Here is a 24,720-nt window from a genome sequence, read left to right on the forward strand (position 1 = left end):
TCCAATACATATACTTTTCCAAGGTAATAAAATTATCTCCTCTCAAGTGGAAAAATTGATAATTTCTCAAGCTGATTTGTCTTCTAATAAAAAATGGAGAGATTTGCAACACGTCAAGAAATGATGTGTGGAGAGTCTTACATATATAGTCCCAGGAGAATCAAGTGTATAATACTCATAGGTACCTGGGGTTTCGATCGCGCAGTAGGACAGACGTCATTACTATTTTTAATCGCCAGTTTGCTTGCTCGAGCTCATTAAGGGCAGTGCTCGTAATAAGTAAGCAAGCAAAATGAATATAATGCTTGAATGGAGGAGAATACCGCAAGTACATACCATACGTTTCACTTCTTGCGTTGCGTATATATTGAACGACATATTCACTCGAGTCAGTCTCGCAAAGAGTCTCGTCCCTGCAAGTTACAAGCCAAGTGGTTGTCGTGGATGAAGCGTGGGCGACCGGAAACTATCCCTCCCACATTCGAATGTCCTTCTCCGGGGGAGACGCGGCGATCAACGGCAATTCGCCCTGTGGAACCAAAAGGAAAAAAGTCAAATTTCGCCAATTTCCGCAAATTAGAAAATAGAAAAATTAAGACAATTAAATACCTTTATTAATTTGCCAAGTTTCCTTTTTTTCCTTCACGCCCAAAGAAATCCTTTCCACGAAAAAAAGGGATAACGATTTCGTTTTCTTATCCACAATCAGCATCTGAAATTCAAAAAATTTAAATTATAATTAAATTAAATTACAAGGTTTAATATATGAATAGTCATTCTATATTCCAATTATCTTTCTAAGAAGTTTTGAAAATAAAAAAAAAATATCGAATTAAGATCCAACATTTATAATAAGAGACAAAATTTGTAACTGTAGTTAATTAACTGGACCTGTCCACCATCACAAAATGAGACATTTTCGACTACTTGCTAACGCGATTCTTAATTATCATCGGAGGAGTGACGCTTGACATTCAAATAAATATTACAACACATATCAGCTTTCTAAAAATGGTTTCTTCCACTTGTTAATCTTGTTTGTTGGTCTCCTTTTTTTTAATGAATGTGTATTTTTTATTAGATCTCTGCCATAAATAATTAAATCAATCTTTCAATCAGAAAAATTGTCCATTTTTTTCTCTTCTCTTCTCCAATTTTCCATTTTTAGAAAAGAGCAGGAAAAAATAAAAATTGACAAATAAAGAAAACAATTGAAAAATAGAATATAAAAATAATAAATAAAAATCGCAATAAAAAAAATTCAATAGAAAAAATAATTAAATAAAAAAAATTCAATAGAAAAAATAATTAAATAAAAATATAATTGAATAAAAAAAATAATAAAAAAGAATTGAATTAAAATTTATATTTATAAACAATTTCTAAATAAATTTTACGTTTTGTATTTGGTCTCTTATACAAATCAAAAAAGCTTTAATACTTTCTAATGCGAATGAAATATATCGAAAGACGGGAATAATCTTTTGAATGTATAAGTCGCATTTGGTTGAATACGATTAAATCAGAGATAAATTTAGAATCAAATAAAAAAGTTTGCAAATGCGATTGAGAAAATCTCATTGTGACTTTTGCATTTTTGTATAAAGAAACTTGTTTTTTTTCTCTTCTTTTTTTTTTATTTGCAAAAATGATTCATAAATGTTTTAAAGATATTTCGAAATTACAAAAATCCTTTTTAAAAACACACTAAAAAAACATAAAAAAAAACTTTTCTTTCAACTTTCTTTTATTTTTAAATTTCTTCTTGATTTTATAATTTCTCATCAAATCTCTTAATTATAAAATTGACTCAAACATTTTAAACAAAATGATTAAACAGGATTATCACAAAAATTTGATTTTTTTAAAAATAATTTTCCCTTATTTCCAGACAAAATTACGACTTTTTCCCTGATCCTAAAAATATTCTGATTCACTATAATAATATCAATTTTTTTAAAAATAAATATTTAATAATTAATCATTTTTATTCTTTCATGCGAATTAAGATTTTAACAAATTTCAAATTAAAAACTTTTTGATATTCAATTATTTATGAAAACTGCAAAAGCAACTGTTACAAAATTAAATTATTTTCTGAATTTCTATGTCTAAAAATAACAATAATTTTAAAAAAATATATTTAATCGTTATTATTTTTCCACATTAAATTAAGATTTTCATAAATTTCAAAATCTAAAACTTTCTGAAATTCAACTATATTCATAAAAATATTGCAATTCCAATTCTTACAAGATTCAATTAGTTTTTCAATTTTCAAGTAAATTATAGTCTAAATAATTCATAAATATTAATAATTATAAATAAGTATTATTTTTATGAATTTTTTTAATTCTTGAATTTTGATTTTCTGTATGCTTTTCAAGAAATAAATTCAATTTCATATTCTGTAAAATTCAATTATTGTCAGAAATCGAAAAAATTTTAGGTTTTGTATTTCAATTCTTGGTAATTTTAATATTTATAAGGTAAACGAAAACCAAAATTCAAGAAGAATTAAATTTTTCTAATTATAATTAAAAGTTTTTAATATTTTCAGTTTCCTGAACAAAAAAAATTAGAAATTTCTTCGTCATTTTTAGTGATATTATACCTTTTGCAGTAGTTTTGATAAAATTCCCTGACATTTCTCTGACCTGTGTCAGCCCTGTTAAACTTTTTTTTAAATAAACCAAAAAAATTATCCTCCACTAATTTTTTAGATTTAAAACGATAAAATATGAATTTTTGAATAATTTCAGATTCAAACTTTACAAAAATTAAATTACTAACTAATTTACTAATTAATTATTCTTGTTTATTAATTTCAAAAATTTTAATAAAATTTTTCGCATGAATTCAATTATTTTTATAAATAGTACAATTTTTTGCAAAAATTCAATTATTATTAAACAAAATTTTAATAAAATTTCACAAACGAATACAATTATTTTCTAAAATTTGAAGAAATCCTTCGAAACAATTCAATTATTTTTTTAAATAGTAAAATCTTTGCAAAATTTCAATTTTTTTCAAAAAAATTTCACGAAAGAATTCCATTTTTTTCTTAATTCGTTATAAAATTTTTCAAAAGAATTTAATTATTTTCTAAAATTTGAATAAATCCTTCAAAATAATTCAATTATTTTTTTTAACAGTAAAATCTTTTCAAAATTTCAATTATTTTCAAAAAAATTTCACGAAAGAATTCAATTATTGTCTAAAATTGTTCATAAAATTGAATTATTTTCAAAATTTTTAATTAAAGTTATTAAAAAATAACCATTATTTAAAAAAATTTCAAAGAAATTCTTCAAAAAGAATTTAATTATATATAAGTTTCAAAAAATGTTAACAAAATTCTTCTCGAGAATTCAATATTAGTTTCCTATAAATAATAAAATTCTTCGAAGGAAATCAATTATTATCAAATTTTTTGATAAAAATCTATGCAACAATTCGATGATTTTCAATACATTAATTTTCAAATTGAAAATATTTAAAAGGAGAAATTATTAAAAAAAACTTAAGAAACAAAAAAGCAAACAACTAATTAATTGTCGATTAGTAAATTAATCAGTAGTTAAATAGCAACTAATTAGGCACTAATTAACTTTAAATTAATTAGCCTAATTAATTAGCCACTAATTAAACATAAATTAATTAAATATCCAACAATTCATTATTAATTAATTGGCAGTATAATTAATGGCTAATTGTCAAATAGCTACTAATTAATTAGCCAGTACTTAATTAGTCGGTAATTCATTAACAAGTAATTAATTAGTTGTTAATTAATTAGCCAGTAATTAAATATCAATTAATCATTTAGCCTCTAATGAAGTATCATTTATTTAATAAGCTGCTAATTAAATACGAATTAATCAATTAGCCACTAATTAATCATCAATTAAATAATTAGTCGGTAATTAATTAGCCAGTAATTAAATATCAATGAATCATTTAGCTACTAAATGAAGTGACGTCATTTAATTAATATGCCACTAATTAAACATCAATTAATTAGCAGTAAAGTTAATCGACCAATAAAAAAAAAGTGAAACACTTGAAAATTGAAAAGAAAAAAAGGAAGAAAAAAATTGTCAAAGCAATAAAAGTGTTGCGTTGAAGTGAAACGTTGTCGTTAAATATATATAATCAAAATAGATTTCACCAGCATCTTAATTATAACGTCATCGATCTTTTCTTTTCGCAGGAAATGAATATTATTGATTGCGAAGTATGTATCTCCATAGATGGACTCGATGCCAGCGGGTTTTGCACTTTCCATCAGGGACAAATTATTTTTCCCCAACCAAAGTGTGTGTCCCCTTCCCCTCCTCTGTATAAATTTTATTCGCGCGTGCACATTTAATGGTAAATAAGACTTCTATTTATCTCATGTTTTCTCTCGTTGGGCCATGGGCTCGCGCGCTTGAATGGGCACTGTGTGGACCAGTCCAGTATGAATGAAATAGTAAATATAATTGACAGAAGGGCAAGCGTGGGCAGGCCAGTTCAGTAAGAGCGAGAAGGCGAGAACGGCGTGCGCCGCGTAGGATCGAGGTCATCACCTTTCTACATACATTCATGAAGTTAAAGGAGTTCCTGGCCCTTCCTTCTAGTTTCGACCTCGTCTCTCTCTCTCTCTCTCTCTCTCTAGTTTCATTGCCCTCCTCCTCCTCCTCCTCCCAATAATGAATTGTAATTTTTCGGACATTGGTACCCGATGTCAAAATCAAGAAATCATTTTTTTCTTTTTTTTTTTATTCCTTTTCGGTCATGTTTCTATATTCCTTCTTCATGTTCTCCTCTCCTCATCCTCCGCACTCACCTCTCAAACATATACTCCTTGCCATATTCCTATCCCCCTTCCTGCTTGTCTCCTACATCACTGGAGAACCTACGCCAAAGACGGTAGGAAGGAACGGTTTCCGGTCGCCCACGCGACACGAGCATGTCGGTCCAGACAGTGTTGTGAAAATCATCAAGGCGGCAGTCAAGAGTTCCTGGCGCAATATCTTTTCTGCCGAGACTGTTATTTTATTGGTGACCAGCGTATATTGCCTTCAATGCTAACACTGCTGTTGAGTAAAAAGAAAGAAAGAAAAAAAAAATTTCAAATTACTTAAGTTTATACTACCACGTATATATCGTATCTGCGCGCTCTCTTACGAAATCCGCTTCCATTCACTCCATCCCAAAATGGGATGCGAGCTGTGATTCTTCGTCGTTATATACAAGACAACACTCAGATTAATTAAGCTTTCGACAGAAAAAAATTTACATATTCCTTTTTTTCATAGCTTCTGGTTACTAATTATATAAGATATTCGACTCGTTTCGTATACATTTATCTTTATTTGATGCATTTTTGATTAATTCCAAATTTTATTTTTCGATTGCCCGTGTGGAGGTGTATTTTTTGATCGATGCGCTTGTCTTGTTTCGAAATTTTTCTAATTTTTTAAAACTAGATACGAAAGGTAGACGCATTTTTTTTATGGATACCATTTTTAATAATATACCAAAACTCGGATCGACTTTAAGGCGCAAAAAAGTCGAATTAATCGATAAAAGATACAAAAATCATTCATTTTATTCAGAGTTGTTTTTGAATTTTGTACTTGTGATATGTTTGTTCCTCGACCTATCATTGGCTTCTAAATTCAATTATTTAAAAACTCAATAATTTTGTTAAATAAATATTTAAGTACTATTTCTAAAAATTACTACTTTCCCCCTGCGAAATTCAATTATTTTCTAAAATTTCTAAAACAACTTCTATTCTAAAAAAATTATTTTGAATTATTTTGCGAAAGTCCTTTGAGAATTGAAGTATTTAATTACAAAAATTCAATGTTTTATAATTATTGAAACAATAAACCTTCATGGTTTCTTTAAAACCTTAACAAATTATAATTCAAAAATTCATAAAATTAGTTTTTTAAAAATATTTTTAAATAATTTTTGAAAAATAATTGAAATTTAATACATTATTTTGAAAATAATTGAATTCTATACAAAAATTTTTGGAAAATATTAAAAAAATAATCAAGTTTTAGCAGAATTTTAATTAAAAATTTATGAAATACATGATTTCTCAAAAAAATTTAATTTACCTGTTTTTAAGTACAATTTTCGTACAATTTAAAAAACTAATCAATTTTTTTAAAGAATTTTAATTAGAAATTTTGAAAATTATTGTCGTCTCCAAAATCATAATAAAACTTCTTAAATAATATTTTATTTTAATTTTTTGAAACTAATTTTTATTATTTGATATTTTCAAATTTCCATTCGAAGATTTTTCATTAAATTTTTGAGAATTTAATATTATTGAAAATTTTGTAATTAAAATTTTTCAAAATTAGATTTTTCAAAAATTTGTAAGTGATATATTTATTTAAATTAATTGAATTTTAAAAAGTTGTAATGAAAACAAATTAGAATCACATTTTTAAAAATATTTAATTATAATTTTTTGAAGCTACTTTTTATAAATTTTTAATTTCCTATTTTCATTAAATCTTTTATTAAAATTTTTGAAAATTCAATTATTTTTAAATTTGCAATTAAAATTATTCAAAATTTAAATTCTTCGAAATTTGTAATTAAAAGTATTGAAAATAACTGAATTTTAAAAAATTCGAATCAAAATCAAAATTAGAATCCTGAGAATCACTTAAAAAAAATGAATTATAATTTTTATAAATTTTGAGTTTCATATTTTCATTTGAAGATTTTTTATTAAAATTTTTGAAAATTCTATTATTTCAAAATATACAATCAAAATTATTTAAAATATGAATTTTCAGAAATATTTATTTGAAAATATTCAAAATTGAATTTAAAAAAATTAGAGTCAAAGAATCCTGAGAATCACTTTCTTTAAGGGCATTTGAACCTTGATGACGTTTCAGTTTGTGCAAAGCATGTGTGACGTCATCAAGTTTCAAATGCCCTTAAAGAAAAAGAATTTTAATTTTTTGAAGCTATTTTTTATAAATTTTCTTTTTCATATTTTCATTTGAAGAATTTTTCATTAAAATTTTAAGAATTCAATTGATTTCAAAATTTGCAATCAAAATTCTTCAAAATTTGAATTTTTAAAATTTTATAATTGAAAATATTAAAAATAATTGAATTTTAAAATACAATGTAAAAATCCTGCCAATCAGTTTTTTAAAAATTATTCTATTAGGTATCTATAATTTTTTGAAACAAATTTTATTTATTTTTATTTAAAGATTTTTTAAAATTAAATTATTTTTTCTAAAATTTGCAATTGAAATTCTTCAAAATTCAATTGTCCAAAATTTTACAAAAATTTAATTTACGAACTGTTTAATTAAATATTTCACAAATTTAATTCTCTTAAAAAAATCATTTATTAAATTAATTAAAATTATTAATTATTAATAATAATCATTATAATTTGTTTTAATACCTTTATGAGAAGAAAGTCGATGTAATCGCATTTTTTCAAAATTAGTCGAGAAAAATAGGAAAAACTCCAAAAAATCGTAATATATATCCGAGGTCTCTGATAATATTTACATCAAATGCAAATGATCCTCGAGTTCTGAATTTTCAATCAAACGAAATTTTCACTCAATATGAATATTTTCACAAAATTCTGACTGTAACAAAAAAAGCAAAATCAAAATTAGTCAATTAAAATCTTTATAATTAATTTTTAAATACATGACGCAATATTATTACAATAAAAAATTGAATTTTAAGGAAAAATAACAAAATTTCATTCATCTGAACGTCAAAAAAAAATTAGAAACATAAATAAATAAAATAAAAATAACCTAAATTAACTATCGAATCATTTTTGATTAAATATACTTAAAATTTCGTCAACGTCTCATAAACTTCAATGAAAGTGACAACTGATTAACACTTGCATAATAAATTTTCCATAAAATATTGCAAAGAAAAAGCAATGAATCAACTAATTTAAATATTCACGGAAAATTTATCCCCAGTGATATAATAATATAAAATTATAGAGAATTGTGAAAAAATAAAAAATAAAGCCTATATAATTGATTACTCAAAATTGCACAATTTATCCATTGAAAAATTCATTAAATTTCTTTTCTGGAACATTTTGTAACATTGTCTCTGTGTGTGGGATGTAGAAAATTTTGAATAAAATAACCAAGAAAATTGTTAGAGAAAAAAAAAAGATGATAATATTGATAACATGTTTCATGCTAATAAGATTCGAAAGTTACGAAAGCCAAGTATTTCAGTATATTTTTCAGTGTATTTTGACTGCAGAGGACAGGAATTTAATTTATTTCCTCTCAGAGAAAAATTGGACATTTAGTCAAAAAAGAGAAGAAAAAAGATTAGACATTAAATTGACACATAAATTAATTCTAAATTGTTGATGATTTATCTACTGAATTCAAAATTTTGACAATTCTCTTTTTTTTCTCATCTTTAGAAAGATCTTTGAAATATTAAAAAAAATAAATATTTTCGAAAAAAAAATTTTCAGAAGCACTTTTGAATTGAATAATTTAAATTTCAACTGTAAAATTGAAAAATGTATATATTTAATAATAAAGAGTTTCATCATCAATCTAAATTTTGAATCATTAGGAGGAGAAATCAATTTGTTCCGTTCCTAGACAAATATTCTCTTATTATGAAGATATGACACTTAGATTAAATTTATAAACTGAACTGGAAAAATATTTCAAGCGCTGCAACCTAGAATTTTAAAAACCGTTTTAGATGACATTTTTTAGATTCAATATTTCTCAATTAAGTCAAATTTATAGTAAATATTGTGAATTAATTAGGAAATTAATTGACGAAAAAAAAGAAGTTAAAGAATAATTATAAATACAGAACTGTATTTATTAGAAATATATTCGAAAATTAAATTAAAAATTTAAAAATAAGAACAATTAGATTAAAAAATGATTTAAAATAAAAATTAACCTAAAAACCAAAATAAAAATTTAATTAATTTAAAAATAATTTTTTATTACGAATAATGTCTCTTATTATCAAGTATTTATTTGACAATAATGCACAATAGCAAATAAAAGTATATTCACGCGGATTATAGATGCTAAAGCTTCTTATTTACATAAATGCTTGACTAACGATTGTGCCCTTTGGGTAAAATGCATTATGCGGAAAAATAAAGAGCCGAACAAATCCTAATACGGGAAAATATTCCTTTTTTCATAAAAATGCAAATTTAGAATTCGATTTACTCATTTCAAGCTTATTAAAACATTTTTACCATTTTTACTGCCATTGAAAAAACTACGAACATCGCTTGCCTGAACTATGGAATTCACTGTGTAATGTCCGCCATTTTTCTTTACACAAACAATTGTTATTTTTTGATTTTATTTCTTTCGATTTATTATTCAGTTCGACAAATATCACAAAAATTGATGCTTGATTTTTACCCTGACGCTTATTTTTACAGGGAACATACTTTAAATAGCTCATATGTACTGAAACAGAAAATGATAATCTAACTTTTATCGAAACGTGAATTTTACCGTTTTTCACCAAATTCCCGAAAATTTCTATTTAGTTCCTAAATAAATACTCATTTCGATTGAAAATATGTTACTTTAGTGCTATTTTCCTAAACAAATGCTCAATTTTATACAATATTGTCGAAAAATCGCAAGTGCTACGAAGCATTTGTGACGCTGATGCTTACCTAAGAAATACATATTTACGCTTTAAAAATGTCTAAAATAACCATTTTCTCACCTTCGGGATGAACTTCAGCGTCTTGATTGCACTTTTCCGATGGAATTATCCTCCGATGTGAAAGGATTTGCCCAGATTTCTTTATCTTTCGTCAGTTTTCGTCAGAGCGAGGACGCCGTCGAGCCGCTATTTTGTGCAATGAGAGTGCAAAGTGGAGGGAGAGCAGGGTTGGGAAGTCAAGCGTCGAAATTTTGGACCTTAAGGCGCATTTGCAATTAAAATCATGTGAACCCTATTTTAGGTATTTTTACTTCTAAAAAATTAAAAAGTATCGATTATTTATTCTACGATTAAGAAAAGTACAAAAATAAAAACATTTTACAATTTTTTCTATTTGCATTAATTACCTTTGTTATTTTTTTAAAAAGAATCGCAGAAAACTATTTTTTTTTAAATTTGTGAAAGAAACAAACGAACTAACTGGACAAAAACTCGGTTATTTTCTTAAAAATCTACTTATTGTTTAAAAACGTTAAAAACGCAATATAGAAAATATAAAAAGTTCTTACATTTTTGTATTTACTTTTATTTATTTACATTAATTACTTTTTTAAAAAGAATCGCAGAAAACTGTTTTTGTAGAAGAAAGAGAGTGTGAGAAAGAGACACTGGACCATAGATCACAAAAACACCGCAAGATGGCAGCAAAGAACAAAGTATTCAAATGTGAGTACGCCTTCTGTGTTTCATATACACCCGGGTGAATCCACTGTTTACCACGTGTGTTTTTGAACGTTTAGAACATATCAAAATTATGTGAATTCTATTAATTTTACTGCTTTTTAACTAAAACTTTGTATTAATTTAAGAAAAAAAGTGCTTTAGTATCAAAATAGTATAAATAAAGTTATTAATTTCCAGCAAAATGTCTCAAAGTAAAATATTCTGCAGAAATCGTGCCTTAGGTTATGTTAGCAATGAAGTGCCACACGTGACAAGATATATACAAAATAGAAAAGAAAATTTAATAGTAACTTGTGTGGGAAAATCCTTTCACACTTATGGATTTACTCATTTTACATTATTGAGTGTTTCCGGCACTCATCCTGGGGACATAACGTGTATGGCAGCCGACACTTATCACGTCTACACCGCGAGTGAAAATGAAATATTCGCTTGGCGACGAGGTAATGAATTAGTTCACAATTACAAGGGACACGAATCAACGGTTCATTGTTTACTTCCCTTTGGTCCACATTTATTATCAGTTGACGAGGACAGTAATGTCAAGGTATGGGACATTAAATCCGAGACTTCTATTGTTGAATTAAATTTCAGCAATCGGTCATTCAAGATAACGAAAATGATGCACCCGGCGACTTATATGAACAAAATTTTATTTGCCAGCGAACAGGGTGAGTTGCAATTATGGAATATTAAAACTTTGAAGATGATTTACAAGTTCCAAGGATGGAATTCGGCGGTAACGGCTTTAGAACAAGCACCGGCTGTTCATGTCGCTGCGATTGGTTTGGCGAGTGGGAAAATTATTTTACATAATTTAGAAGTTGACGAGAGTATTTTTGAATTGATACAAGACTGGGGATTAGTGACAAGTATTACATTTCGAAGTGATGGGTATGAAATAATGGCAACCGGAAGTTTATCCGGTCACATTGTTCTTTGGAATTTAAATACAAAAAAAGTCGAGAGTCAAATATTGAACGCTCACTTTGGAGCTGTGACGGGATTAAATTGTCTTCCGAATGAGCCTTTGATTATTTCCACATCGCCTGATAATTCTCTGAAATTATGGATTTTCGATCAAGACGACGGTGGGGCGAGATTATTGAGAATTCGTGAGGGTTTCGCGAAACCACCGACATACCTTCGTTTTCATGGAAATGATGGGGATAATGTTGTAACATCGGGTGAAGATTCATCGTTGAGAATTTTTTCCACTTTAACTGAGACTTTTAATAAGAGTTTGGGAAGAGCTTCTTATCATAGGAAATCGTCGCAGAAAAAGAATAGAAGTGTCGAGGATCCATTGATAATGCCGTATATTACTGAATTTTCAATGGAGAAGACGAGAGAGAAGGAGTGGGATGATATTGCTGCTGTTCATTATGAAACTGGTGTGGTGACAACTTGGTCTTATGATAAACTTAAAATGGGACAACATAAATTATTGCCGGAAGATTTTAAACATAAACACAGTATTTGTGCGACTACTGTTTATTTAACGCATTGTGGTAATTTTGTTATTATTGGATATAATAATGGATGTGTCGAGAGATTTAATATTCAATCGGGAATTCATAGAGCTTCTTATGGGGTTGATGGTGCACACACTGGATCTATTATGGGAGTTACTGCGGATAATTTAAATCAATTTGTCATTACAGCAGGAAAAGATGCTTTACTCAAATTTTGGCCTTTTAAACCTCTCAAGGGTAATTTTTTTTCATCTTGTAATTTTCTAAATCAAAAATTCATTGTATGAATTATATTAATTATTATTACAATTTATATTATTATAAATTATTATTACTATTATTTTATACTTTATTTAAATTTTTATAAATTTACATATTTTGCATTTTATTAAGATTTTTATAAATTTACTTTTGTATATTATGAATTATTCATTTTAAAGTACGAATGTAAATTAACATGTTATTTTTACAGGACCATTAGCAAAGTTAGAATTGAACCATCCTGTTGAATTTTTACGGAAACATGACGAGAGTTCACTCCTTGCTGTGGCATTACAAGATTTTTCAGTAATTATTGTTGATTTCAATGCAAGGCGAATTGTTCGAAAATTCGAGGGGCATATGAGTATTATTACTGATGCGACTTTTAGTCCTGACGCAAGGTGGCTGATTACGGCCTCTCGAGATTCAACGATAAGAACTTGGGACATTCCATCTTCCCAGGCAATTGATATTTTCCAGGTAATTAATTTCAAATTGATAAATTTCTAATTAATTAATCAGTTGAAGTTCATTCAATCTATATTAATTAATTATCATTATTTTCTGGATGTATGCAACTTTTCTAATTTTGATTCTGAAAAAATTTTAATTCTTGCTTAGAATTTAAAGAAAATTAAATTCTTTCCAGAAATTTAATTAGAATTATAGTGAAAATAATTAAATTCTTTTCTGAAATTTAATTAAAATTATATTAAAAATAACTGAATGTTTATCAAAATTATCGATAATTAATTTAATTCTATCGAAAAGAATCTTAAAATTTATTAAAGTAATTCAATTCTATTCAGAAAATTGATTAAAACTGAATTGAAAATGATTAAATACCTGCGAAGAATTATATTATGTATGAAAACTATTGAATTCCTGACAAGAATAATTAAATTCTTTTGAGGAATTTTATAAAAATTGTATTGAAATCAATTTAATTCTTGTAAAGAATTTTATTTTTAAAAATGTTTGAAAATAATTGGATTTTTCTAGGAAATTTTAATAAAATAAAATTAAAAGCAATTTAATTCTTGGCTAGAATTTTATTACAATTTTTAAAAATAATTGAATTCTTTCGAGGAATTTTAATTAAAATTGAAATCAAAATAATTTAATTCCTACGAAGAATTTTATTATTTATGAAAATAATTGAATTTTTGCAAATAATTTTATTACTTACGAAAATAATTTAATTCTTGACAAGAGTTTCATTAAAAATTTTAAAAATAATTGAATTCTTGCGAATAATTTTAATATTTCTTAAAATAATTGAATTTTTTTGAATAATTTTATTAGTTACGAAAAAATTCAAAATAATTGAATTGCTGCGAATAATTTTAATATTTATGAAAATAATTGAATTCTTCAGAAGAATTTCATTACTTACGAAAGTAATTGAATTTTTGCCAAGCATTTTATTAAAATCTTAAAAAATAATTGAACTGCTGCGAATAATTTTAATAATATATGAAAATAATTGAATCCTTCTAAAGAATTTCATTACTTACGAAGATAATCATTTGTAAAAATAATTGAATTCTTGCGAAGGATTTTATTATTTATGAAAATAATTGAATTTCTGTGAAGAAATTTATTGTTTTTGAAAATAATTGAATTTTTGCGAAGAATTTTATTGCTTACGAAAATAATTGAATTCTTAACAAGAATTTCATTAAAAATTTTGAATGAAATTAAATTACTCAGAATAAATTTAATATTTTTGAAAATAATTGAATTCTTCCAAAGAGTTTCATTACCTATTACGAAGATAATTGAATTCTTGCGAAGAATTGAATTAAATTTTTTGAAAATAATTGAATTTAAATGAAATTCTTGCGAATTCTTTAAAACTTTAAAATTATATAATTGGATTTGTGCTAATAATTTTAATCATTTGTAAAAAATAATCGAATGCTTGCAAAGAATTCTGAAATTTATGAAAATAATAGAATTTCTATGAAGAATTTTATTATTTATCAAAATAATTGAATTTTTGAGAATAATTTCATTACTTACGAAAATAATTGAATTCTTGACAAGAATTTCATTAAAAATTTTGAAAAAAATTAAATTCCTGAGAAAAAATTTAATATTTTTGAAAATAATTGAATTTTTTCGAAGAATTATATTTCTTACGAAAATAATTCAATTCTTGCAAAGGATTTTATTAAAATTTTGAAAATATTAGAATTCCTATGAAGAAATTTATTATTTTTGAAAATAATTGAATTTTTGCGAATAATTTTATTGCTTTAAAAAATAATTGAATTTTTTATGATAATTTCATTAAAAATATTGAAAATAATTGAATTCTTGAGAAAAATTTCATTACTTTTGAAGATGATTGAATTCATGAGAAAAATTTCATTACTTTTGAAGATGATTGAATTCTTGCCAAGAATTTTATTAAGAATGTTGATAATAATTCAAGTTTTTAAACCTGACTTGGATTAATTGATAATTTTTTTTTTCATCTCAATAATAAATTTTTAATTTTACAATCTTTATTTTTAAAATTTCAGGTTCCAAAAGCTTGTATAAGTTTGGATTTCTCTCCAAATGGCGAATATCTTGCTACGGTGCACGTTGATTATTTAGGAATTTTCTTATGGGTAAATCGAACAATCTTCACTCCGGTTTCACTGAAAGCAATTAATTCCGAGGCTCCTGTTCCCATTGTTCCATTACCGGGCATGGATGAGTTGCAACCAAATTCAGAACAAAATATCATGGAAGTTGAAAATGACGTGGACGATGAATACAAATCACCTGAGCAAATTAGCAATGAACTAATAACATTGTCTTCTCTAGCGCAATCAAGATGGAAAAATTTACTAGATATAGATATTATCAAAAAAAGAAACAAACCCAAGGAACCACCAAAAGCACCCGAAGCGGCTCCATTCTTTTTACCAACAATACCATCACTGGAACCGAAATTTGACTTCTCGGATGTCACAACATCTAAAGAAAGCAACAAAATTGAAATGCACTCCGATTTTCAGAATCTCACCATATTTAGTAAATTTCTCCTCTCAACTAATGAGAATAACAATTTTTTGACAGCTTTCGAAAAATTAATGTCCATGGGTCCCAGTGGAATTGATTTTGAAATTCAATCTCTCTCCCACAATCCATCGTGCTCCGTTGAATTAATGTTTCAATTTATGAAAATGATTCAAAATGTACTCGAGAGCAGGAAATATTTCGAACTCACTCAGGCTTTTTTAGGTTTATTTTTAAAAACTCACGGCGAAGAATTGACGGAAAATAAAAAATTATATGACTGCTTGTGTGAATTGCAACAAGTTCAGGAAAAAACTTGGATCGAATTACAAACACAATTGTTTGATATTCAAAGTGTAGTGGCACACTTGAAAAAAGTCTAGAAATATAAGTTTAACTACATATTTTGTATATATATGTAAATAGAAATAAAAAATACATTTTTGTGATTTTTCAAAAAAATTTTATTTCAAAGAATAATTTTTGTGTATCCTGTCAATATTGTTTAACAATTTCATAATCATCGAATAACTCTTTTACTCTTTTCGTTTGTGCAATAAATAGAACTTTGCAAAAAAAAACAAAAACGTTTTGTACAAAAAGAAAAGCAAGTAAATTTTTTTTTCAAACTACATAAAACATTTTTTTTCTTCATTCCCAAGGAACTAAATGATTTTCATCTAAAATCTGCTCTTGTTATTCCATACAAAAATCTCTTTTTTCAAGTCATATGTACAGTTTTAGTAAACATTCGGAAATGTAATTCTTTTTAGAAATAAATCACAAAACAATGATAAGAATAGAAAAATTGTTTCTTTCACTCTTTTGGAGAGAAAATTAATTCTCCCTTTAGACCGACAATAACAAGAAAAAAATATATATATATTTTATCAGACATTTTCTTTTTTACATTAAGTTTCTATGTTCGAATAAATTTTTAATATTTTGTACAATTATGTACAGTCTCTTTATAATATATATATATTAATTTTTCACAACTTTATTCACGCTTTATTAATGTCACAAGTCCGTTTGAATTAACAAAATTATTTTATAATTTGAGTGCGACATTTTTTTATGTGTGAAGAGTCGAATTATCTTAAAATTGTAATATTGAAAATCTGTTAATTTACAATAATGTACATCAGTCTTATAATAATCTATAATGCTAAGAATAAGGCAATGTTGACCTTCAAGGACGGGGATTAAAAGCTATCAATTTAGCACTAAATTTTTCTTTTAAACCGCTAAAAAATATGGTAACAAAATACAAAAATTTATCTAATTAAGTGCTCTTTTTTTTCTTTTTTTCTTACGTATAACCCTGAATATCATCCAACATATTGTCTGATGACATTAAAGTCAAACTTAGCTCTTCATGCATTCCTTTGGCATAATTTACTTGTTGAGAAACCTGCAAAAAAAAAATTTTTTATTTTCGTTTAATATATATTAAATTTTAATTACTATGAATTCAATTATTTTCACTAAAATTTTTATTAAATTTCTCAAAAGAATTCAATTATTTTCAAAAATTGTAATAAAATTCATTTATTTACAAAAAAATTTCAGAAAATTCAATAATCAAATTTTTAATTACATATTTTCATAATTTTTGAATTTAAATTAATAAAAAAAATATTATTTTAAAAAAACAACTAAATTGTTCAAAAGAATATATAATTTTCTATGAATAATTTTAATAAATTCTCTTGAAGAATTTTGTAAAATTTAATTAGATATTTTCATAATTTTCAATAAAAATTATTATAAAAGAAAATATTATTTTCAAAAAACAAAGAAATTCTTCAAACTTTAATTTCCTATCAATAATTTTAATAAATTCTTTTAAAGAATTTGAAAAAAATTAAGTTTTCTTAAACTGATGTAATTTTTAAATTTTAATTAAAATTTTTGAAAATAATCGAATTTCACAAAGAATAATTTTGAACCTCTTAAAATAATCGTATCTGTTAATAATTATAGTTAAAAATTTTATTATTGAATGTCTTTATAATATTTTGGAAATAATTGAATTTTTCATAGGATTTTATTACAATTTTTGAAACAAACTGAATTCTTTAGAGATATTTTATAAAAAATGTACCTACTGAAATTAATTAAATTCATGCGAAAAAATTTATTATTTATGAAAATAAATTAATTCTTATAAAACTTGTTATCAAAACTTTTGAGAATAATTTGGATTTTTTGGAAAAATTTTATTAGAATTTTTAAAAATAATTGAATTCTTTCGATAAATTTTATTAAATTTGTATTAAAAATAATTGGATTCCAGAGAAGAATTTCACCGTTTACCAAAAATTTTAAAAAATTGAATTCCTACAAAGAATTTGACTATTTATACAAAATTAATTGAATTCTTGCAAATAATTTTATTAAAATCATTAAAAATAATTGAATTCTTACTTTGAATTTTATTACTTATGAAAATAATTGAATTTCTGCGAATAATTTTATTGCTGACAAAAATAATTGAATTCTTGCAAATAATTTTATTAAAATTTTCAAATATAATTGAATTCCCTGGAATAATTTTAATATTTATGAAAACCATTGAATTCTTGCTAAGAATTTTATTAAAATCTTTAAAAAAAATTGAATTCCTGTAAAGAATTTCACTATTTATAAAAAAAAATTGAATTCTTGATAAGAATTGTATTAAAATTTTTAAAAATAATAGGCAATAATAATTTATTATTGATTAGTTAAATTATTTAATTATAAATAATAAATAAAAGTTTTAATTTTGAGTTTGAAATTATTCAAATTGAACTTTGTATTTAAAAATATAAAAATTTGTATTTGTGAGAATAATAATAAAGTAAACACCTCGTTTCACTCGTATATAATTATAATAATTATTATTTTAAAATACATAATTAATACTTTATTAAATATTATTAATAGAGTTTATTGAATATTAAATATTAAAAGAATTGGTAAAATTGAAAGATGAAAAATTAGAAACTCACCCATTTAGCACAGGCCTCATTATCGCATCTAACCTTTGGTCTTCTTAAAACTTCAGTGCCAACAAAATTTGTGGAAGCAACTGAATCTCTAGATGTCAACTCAATATAATGCAATGTAACGCCGTTACTTTCTAGTTTGTGAGTTGGTTGACAGTGAAGTAAATCTGCTAGACTAACTTCAGTCACGACGCCTTTTGTCCCGCCAGAAATAATACGAACTCTTTCATTTGATACTAAAACTTTAAGATTATCAGCACCACTTCGTAAACATTCATAGGCAACAAAAAGTTCTGAATAATCACGATTATTAATACAATAGAGAAATTCCTGTCCCTCCGCCTGTTGCAGATTATAAGGTGGTAGAAGTCCCGCTGGACCACTTGCAACTCGTGGTAGTCTGTCGCGTTTTGGTATTAATCGATGAGCACTAGAAAAAAAAGTACCATCAATTAAAATATCAATATTAATTTACTAGTTAATTTATTAAATTATATTTTAATTTCAAGGACTATCAAATTAAAATATCGATATTAATTTACTATTTAATTGATAATTTACGTAATTCAATTTAGTGATAATAAATAAAATAAATAATTTAATTTTTTATTATTTTTTTTTAGAATGAAAATTTTGTTAATAGTCAAAATTAGATTTGAAGCTAAAATAAGTATCGAAATTTAATTATCACCTTCTACTTGTCTCTCGAATTGCTGTTGCAGTTTCCGATGCAAGATCCAACATTCCAACGACTGGTTTCGTTACTGTTCCAACAACTCCTTTTCCTAGTCCCGAGAAAAAGCCCTGGTAAGGAGTTAAAAAGATTGTTAATAAAAATAGAAATTAAGAAATTAATTTAAAATCGTAATAATTATTATTATTTATTAAAAAATCATAACTAATTTAATTAAACCATGAAATTAATTAAATATTTTTAAAAAACAGAAATATATTAATTAAAGATGTTTAAATTTTTTGTTTTACTTACGGGAAATCCTTCATTTGAAGCACCATCGTAAGTTTGCTTCACGATACTTGTAACTCCGCCTAAAATTCCAAAACCCAATCCTTTAATTCCTGCGAGTAAATGGTCACTACTTCCTGCGTTATTCGCGCGAATTCTCTGTCGTGTCTCCTCGTGTCTTTCGTCCATAGTTACACGACCCAAACCATCGGATAAGGTTTCAGTGACTTTTGCTGCGGAATTGGAAAATCCATGAGCCAAATTCTGAACAAGAGTTTTGACATTACCATCAGAAATGAAACTGGAAACACCCTCGGAAACGTCATTGACGAATCCAAGTGGATTGCCGAGAAAATCAACTGAACCAAGTATCACTGCTGCCTGCCACTTTAATTCCTAAAATTTATAATTTACATTAATTCTCTTTTTTTCTTGCAAAGTATTAATTTTAATTAATTAGATAAAAATACTTTTTCTTACGATCTTACAATAAAATAATAATAATACAATAAAATCTTACAATAAAGTCTAATATCTAACAAAAAAGAAAAGAAAAAAAATTTAATTTAATTTTTGATTGAAAAAAGTTTATTTCGTAAATTTTTTTATTAACGAATTAACGAAATTTAATAAATAGAAAACTTACATCTATGTAGTGTTTTATAATAGAATGCATCAAAACTTGTTTGTTCTCAAATGGATGCATTCTTATAAAGGGTTCCAAATCAATAGTGGCGTCTTCGAATTTGATTAAAGTCAATCCCAATTTTTTCTTAATTATCTGAAGATGCGCTGGTAATTTTGTAGCTGTCAGAACACTTAATCTCACCTGAAAAAAAGAAAATATTCTCTAATAAAATTAATACTTGATGTAAATATCTCTAATAAAATTATTTGTTTATTATTTAATGAATAATTTTACTTTAAAATTCCAAAAATAATTGAATTTTACAAGTGTTACGATTACAATTTTTATAATTAAATTTCAAAATGATACAAATTTAAATTCTACAAATAACTGAATTTTATAAGAGTTGGGTTTACGATTTTTATAAATAATAAAATTTGAAAATGTTGAAAATTTAAATTTTACAAATAATTGAATTAAAAAATATTTAAAATACAAATTTTATAAATAATTGAATTTCAAAAAAATTTAAATTTAAAATTTTTAAATAATTAAATTTCAAAAAGGATTCAAATTGAAATTTTGTAAATAATTGAAGTTCAAAAGGTTTTAAATTGAAATTTTAGAATTTTGCATTACAAAAGGTTCAAATTACAATTTTATAAAAAATTGATTTTTAAAAGGCTTCGAATTAAAATTTCAAAAATAATTGAATTTCAAAAGGTTTCAAATTGAGATTTTAGAAATAATTGAAATTTATAAGAATGGTGAATACAATTTTTGAAAATAATTAAAATATAAAAAGGATTCAAATGGAAATTTTAAAAATAATTGAATTTTAAACGGTTTCAATTTAAAATTTTATAAATAATTAAATTTCAAACGGTTTTAATTAAAATTTTTATAAATAATTTAAAAAAGGTTGAAATTGCAATTTTATAAATAATTGATTTCCAACAGTTTTCGAACTGTAATTTTACAAATAATCGAATTTAATAATATTTAAAATTGAAATTTGAAAAGTAATTGAATTTGAAACAGTTTTAATTTAAAATTTTATAAATAATTAAATTTCAAACGGTTTTAATTAAAAATTTTATAAATAATTGGAAAAAGGTTCAAATTACGAATTTATAAATAATTTATTTTCAAAAGTTTTCGAATTGTAATTTTACAAATAATTGAATTTAATAATATTTAAAATTGAAATTTTAAAAATAATTGAATTACAAAAAGGATTCAAATTGCAATTTTATAAATAATTGAATTTCAGAAGGTTTTAAATTGCAATTTTGTAAATGATTGAATTTCAAAAGATTTAAAATTTCATTTTTAAAAATAATTGAATTTCAAAAGGTTTTAAATTGCAATTTTGTAAATAATTGAATTTCAAAAGATTTCAAAAGGAAAATTTCAAAAATAATTGCATTTCAAAAGGTTTCAATTTAAAATTTTATAAATATAATTGAATTACAAAAAGTTCAAATTGCAACTTCTATAAATTATTGAATTTCAAAAAGTTTTAAATTTGATATTTTTGAAAATCTTAATTCCTTTGGAAAAGTAATAATATAGTAATGACTAAATATTTATCCAAAAAACACTATCGATATTTCTGAATAACTTTGCAATTAAATATATTCATAAATAAATGTATTAGAAACATTATTTTGTGATTCTAATCATTTTTACAGTAAATCAGAATATTCTTCAGGAAAAAATCAATATTCGGTCTGAAAAACAGAAGAACTAATAAAATTTTTGCCCCAACCCTGATAAACAAATAAAAGAAATAAAAAGCTAAATATATAAATTAAAAAAATAAAATTTTTTAAATCTACTAAATGCAGTAATTTTAATATTTGATGATAAATAAATAAATAAAAAGTTGGATCAAAAACAAAAAATTACCTGACTTGGTACAAGTTTCAATGCACCGAAATAATAACGTTTCGAATGAGCAGCCGAAACATTGGAAATAAATCTCTGCGTATTAAAGCCATTCTCCTCGAGTGGAACCTCAGATTCAGATCTTCCAGCGCCAATGAATGCCGCCACTTTTAAAATCAATCTCTCCTCAAGATGAACACTTATCGGTTTTATACTCACAACGAGATGTTTATAAATTTCAGCATTTTGATTTTTCGATGGCAATTTCTCGGCGGCCACATGTATTGCTGGTCGAGCATCATTTTTACCGCGTGATTCTCGTGAAATATAAAGAACCGATGTGCATTGCGCCTCAAAAAGTTGATTATCAATTTGAACATCATCAACGCTGAGATTTAAATTTGTACTCGCCGATGTCATCATAAAATCCAAATTAATTCCCGCTAAACGTGAAAATATTAATTCTTCAGCTGGTCTACTGGAAATTAGTGACAGTCCCAATCCCGCTTGTAAATTAACATTTAAACGTAATTCTCGTGAATCAATTGTTTGATCGATTTCCGGTTGATTTGTTCGTTGATTTATCGCGATATTCAACCAGTCGCGTTCCTCCAAAAGTGCAAATGTTCGATTCTGAAAAGAAATTGTTTTATTTATTATTTATTATTTTTTATTTTATTATTTATTTCTAAATTAACTTATTTTTATTATTCATTTAGAACTAATTTTTTTTTATTATTCATTTACAATTAATTTAGTTCTATTATTTATTCAGAATAAATTTAGTTCTATTATTTATTCATAGAATAAATTTAGTTCAATTATTTACTTAGAATTTATTTTTATTATTTATTTAGAATTTTAATTCAACTTAACGAGTAAATAAAAATAATTACTCTTTCTTTAATATCCAGAATCTGAAGTACTCGAGTCGGTCCATCAGTTGTTACTCGAACCGATAAAAATCCAGAACCTGGTCTCAAACGTTGTCTGCTCACACGCTGTTCAATTGGAGGTGGACTGCAATGAGTTTCAGGTCCCAAAACAGCTTCACTCCCTAAAAAACAATTAATAAATAAATTTCAACATTTAAAACAATGATTAAATGCAGATAGAGAGTGAGAGAGAAACTAAATGATTAATTTTCTAAATAAAATGTTACATATATATTTTGTGATTAATTTATTTTCTTGGCTATAAAAAGAGTGCAACGAAGTGAGAGTGCGAGACGTGTCAATGACATGAGAAAACAAGCGTTAATTAGTACTTTGATGATTTTAAAAGTAAAATTTTTTAATGAAAATGCAATTATTTTTTGGTTTGAATTACATTTTCCGAAAATGTATACGTACACATTTGCCAACGGGCGACACTGCCGCCTGCAACATTTATAATTCATTTAAGATTTGTCCATAAAAATAGAAAGAAAATAAATGGAAAATTGTTTTCTATTTCTTAAATTTCTAAAAGTTGCTTTCATGTCTCGTAACAACCTATCGAAAAAGGCAACAAAAAAAGGGAAATAATAATAAATTAATTATGTAATGAAATAAGAATGAAATTATTACATGATCAAAGCAATATCATAAGCAACATGTGCGAAAATAATAATAGAAAATTTGCAATCAAAATTTATCTCTAAGAAAAGGCAACGAACACATAAAGTAAAATCTAAAAATGTAAAAATCTAATTATTTAAACGTATTTCCTAAAATAAATTTCTATCGGTAGTAAAAGAAATAGGAGAAATAAAATTCAATCGATTTAAGAAATTAAAAAATCAAAAATAAAATTACTTTTCACTGTTAACAATTTTAACAGAATTAGTTGGAATTAGTAAAAGACTATTTTTTAATATATTTTCATGTCGAAAAGAACGTCTCCAAAAAGTTGATACAAAAAAATGTGTAAAAGATAAAATATGTACAAATAGTCGGGAAGAAAAAAAATACTAATTAAGGAAGAAAATTATTACCAAAACTTTTACGATCAAAGACGAATTATTATTACGAATAAATTAATAAGGAAGAATATTATTAAAAAACTTTTACGATCAAAGACGAATAACAAAAGAATTTATAATTGAAAACATATTTTCATTACCTAATTTATTTTAATTACTAAATTTAATTAAATTTACTTTAGTCATTAAGAATAAATAAATATTACTATGAATAAATAAATATGACTATTAAATAAACAAACATTATCATTAATTAATTAAATAAATATTACTATTAAATTAAACAAATAATAATAATTCTAAAAAGAATATCAATCGCAAAAAACTAATTTAAAAATGTTATTATAAAAAATTTAATTAAATAAATTACAATTAGAAAAGATATTTAAATGAAGAATTGCAATTAAGATATGTAAATAGCGACATGCACAAATATTTATATTCTCAGATAGATAATTTAATGAGATTCAAACCTTCATTAAGTCCCATAAAACCATCTTTTGATTGAACGCACATATTTCTGTGCACGCAACACAATCTTCCATCATCAGTGAATCTCCATGTCTGAGTTGATTTTCTTCTCGGATCTGGTCTTCGCAAAGCAAGAGCGCAATATGTAAATGGCTGCGGAGCCGTTCCAGCAATGTCCAAAACCAAAACAGTGTCCGGTGCTTTTGTCAATTTATCTCGTGGCGGACTGGAACCTAAAAACGAAAGAAAAAAAATGCAATAATTATTAAATTATTATTTTACTAATAAAATATTAATCACAAAACGCTGTATTTAATTTTTTTATTATTATGCAAATTTCAAACTTTGTATTTTCAAATATCAACCTTGAATTTTGATTATATTTAGACTCAAAATTTTTTTAAATTAATTTATTAACTAAATAATTATTTTCTAAAATATTAATAAAATTCTTTAAAACAATTCAATTATTTTCAAAAAATTTTAATAAAATTCTTGTCAAAAATTCAATTATCTTCGTAAGTAATGAAATTCTTTGGAAGTATTCAATTATTTTCATAAATATTAAAATTATTCGAGGGAATTAAATTATTTTTAAAGACTTTAATAAA

The 24,720-nt window shown here is 24.7% G+C and overlaps 2 protein-coding genes across 3 annotated transcripts in view; one reads left to right on the plus strand and one right to left on the minus strand.

Annotated features, from left to right (window-relative positions):
• The first annotated feature begins 10,444 nt into the window (after positions 1–10,444).
• On the plus strand, positions 10,445–15,662 carry LOC122510381 (WD repeat-containing protein 36). Its single transcript, XM_043624996.1, has 3 exons — positions 10,445–12,161; positions 12,397–12,665; positions 14,717–15,662. Exons 1-3 carry the CDS (start codon positions 10,631–10,633, stop codon positions 15,581–15,583), a joined length of 2,667 nt encoding a protein of 888 aa, XP_043480931.1. The 5' UTR covers positions 10,445–10,630; the 3' UTR covers positions 15,584–15,662.
• Positions 15,663–16,182: 520 nt separating this feature from the next.
• LOC122510380 (vacuolar protein sorting-associated protein 13D) overlaps positions 16,183–24,720 on the minus strand; it is a 28,144-nt gene continuing 19,606 nt past the window's right edge. Inside the window, exons 11-19 of one of the 2 annotated variants that reach the window (XM_043624993.1) lie at positions 24,112–24,342; positions 23,028–23,054; positions 22,572–22,732; positions 21,697–22,308; positions 19,804–19,986; positions 19,182–19,553; positions 18,885–18,997; positions 18,197–18,623; positions 16,183–16,614 (exon numbers count right to left, since the gene is read on the minus strand). In XM_043624993.1, coding sequence (XP_043480928.1) covers positions 16,513–16,614; positions 18,197–18,623; positions 18,885–18,997; positions 19,182–19,553; positions 19,804–19,986; positions 21,697–22,308; positions 22,572–22,732; positions 23,028–23,054; positions 24,112–24,342 — 2,228 coding nt within the window. In that variant the 3' untranslated portion in view covers positions 16,183–16,512. The remainder of the gene's footprint in view (positions 16,615–18,196; positions 18,624–18,884; positions 18,998–19,181; positions 19,554–19,803; positions 19,987–21,696; positions 22,309–22,571; positions 22,733–23,027; positions 23,055–24,111; positions 24,343–24,720) is intronic. The other variant, XM_043624994.1, reaches the window with a different exon arrangement.

The sequence above is a fragment of the Leptopilina heterotoma genome, unplaced genomic scaffold (genome assembly GCF_015476425.1).
Source record: "Leptopilina heterotoma isolate Lh14 unplaced genomic scaffold, ASM1547642v1 Lhet_68, whole genome shotgun sequence".
Lineage (NCBI taxonomy): Eukaryota > Metazoa > Arthropoda > Insecta > Hymenoptera > Figitidae > Leptopilina > Leptopilina heterotoma.

What these genes read in the sequence shown, in the direction of transcription:
- LOC122510381 (XM_043624996.1), top strand. Translation starts at nt 10,631, where the DNA reads ATGTCTCAAAGTAAAATATTCTGCAGAAATCGTGCCTTAGGTTATGTT. An exon ending in GCCTTTTAAACCTCTCAAGG is followed by an intron (nt 12,162 to 12,396) that starts GTAATTTTTTTT and finishes TTATTTTTACAG; the next exon opens with GACCATTAGCAAAGTTAGAA. An exon ending in AGGCAATTGATATTTTCCAG is followed by an intron (nt 12,666 to 14,716) that starts GTAATTAATTTC and finishes TTAAAATTTCAG; the next exon opens with GTTCCAAAAGCTTGTATAAG.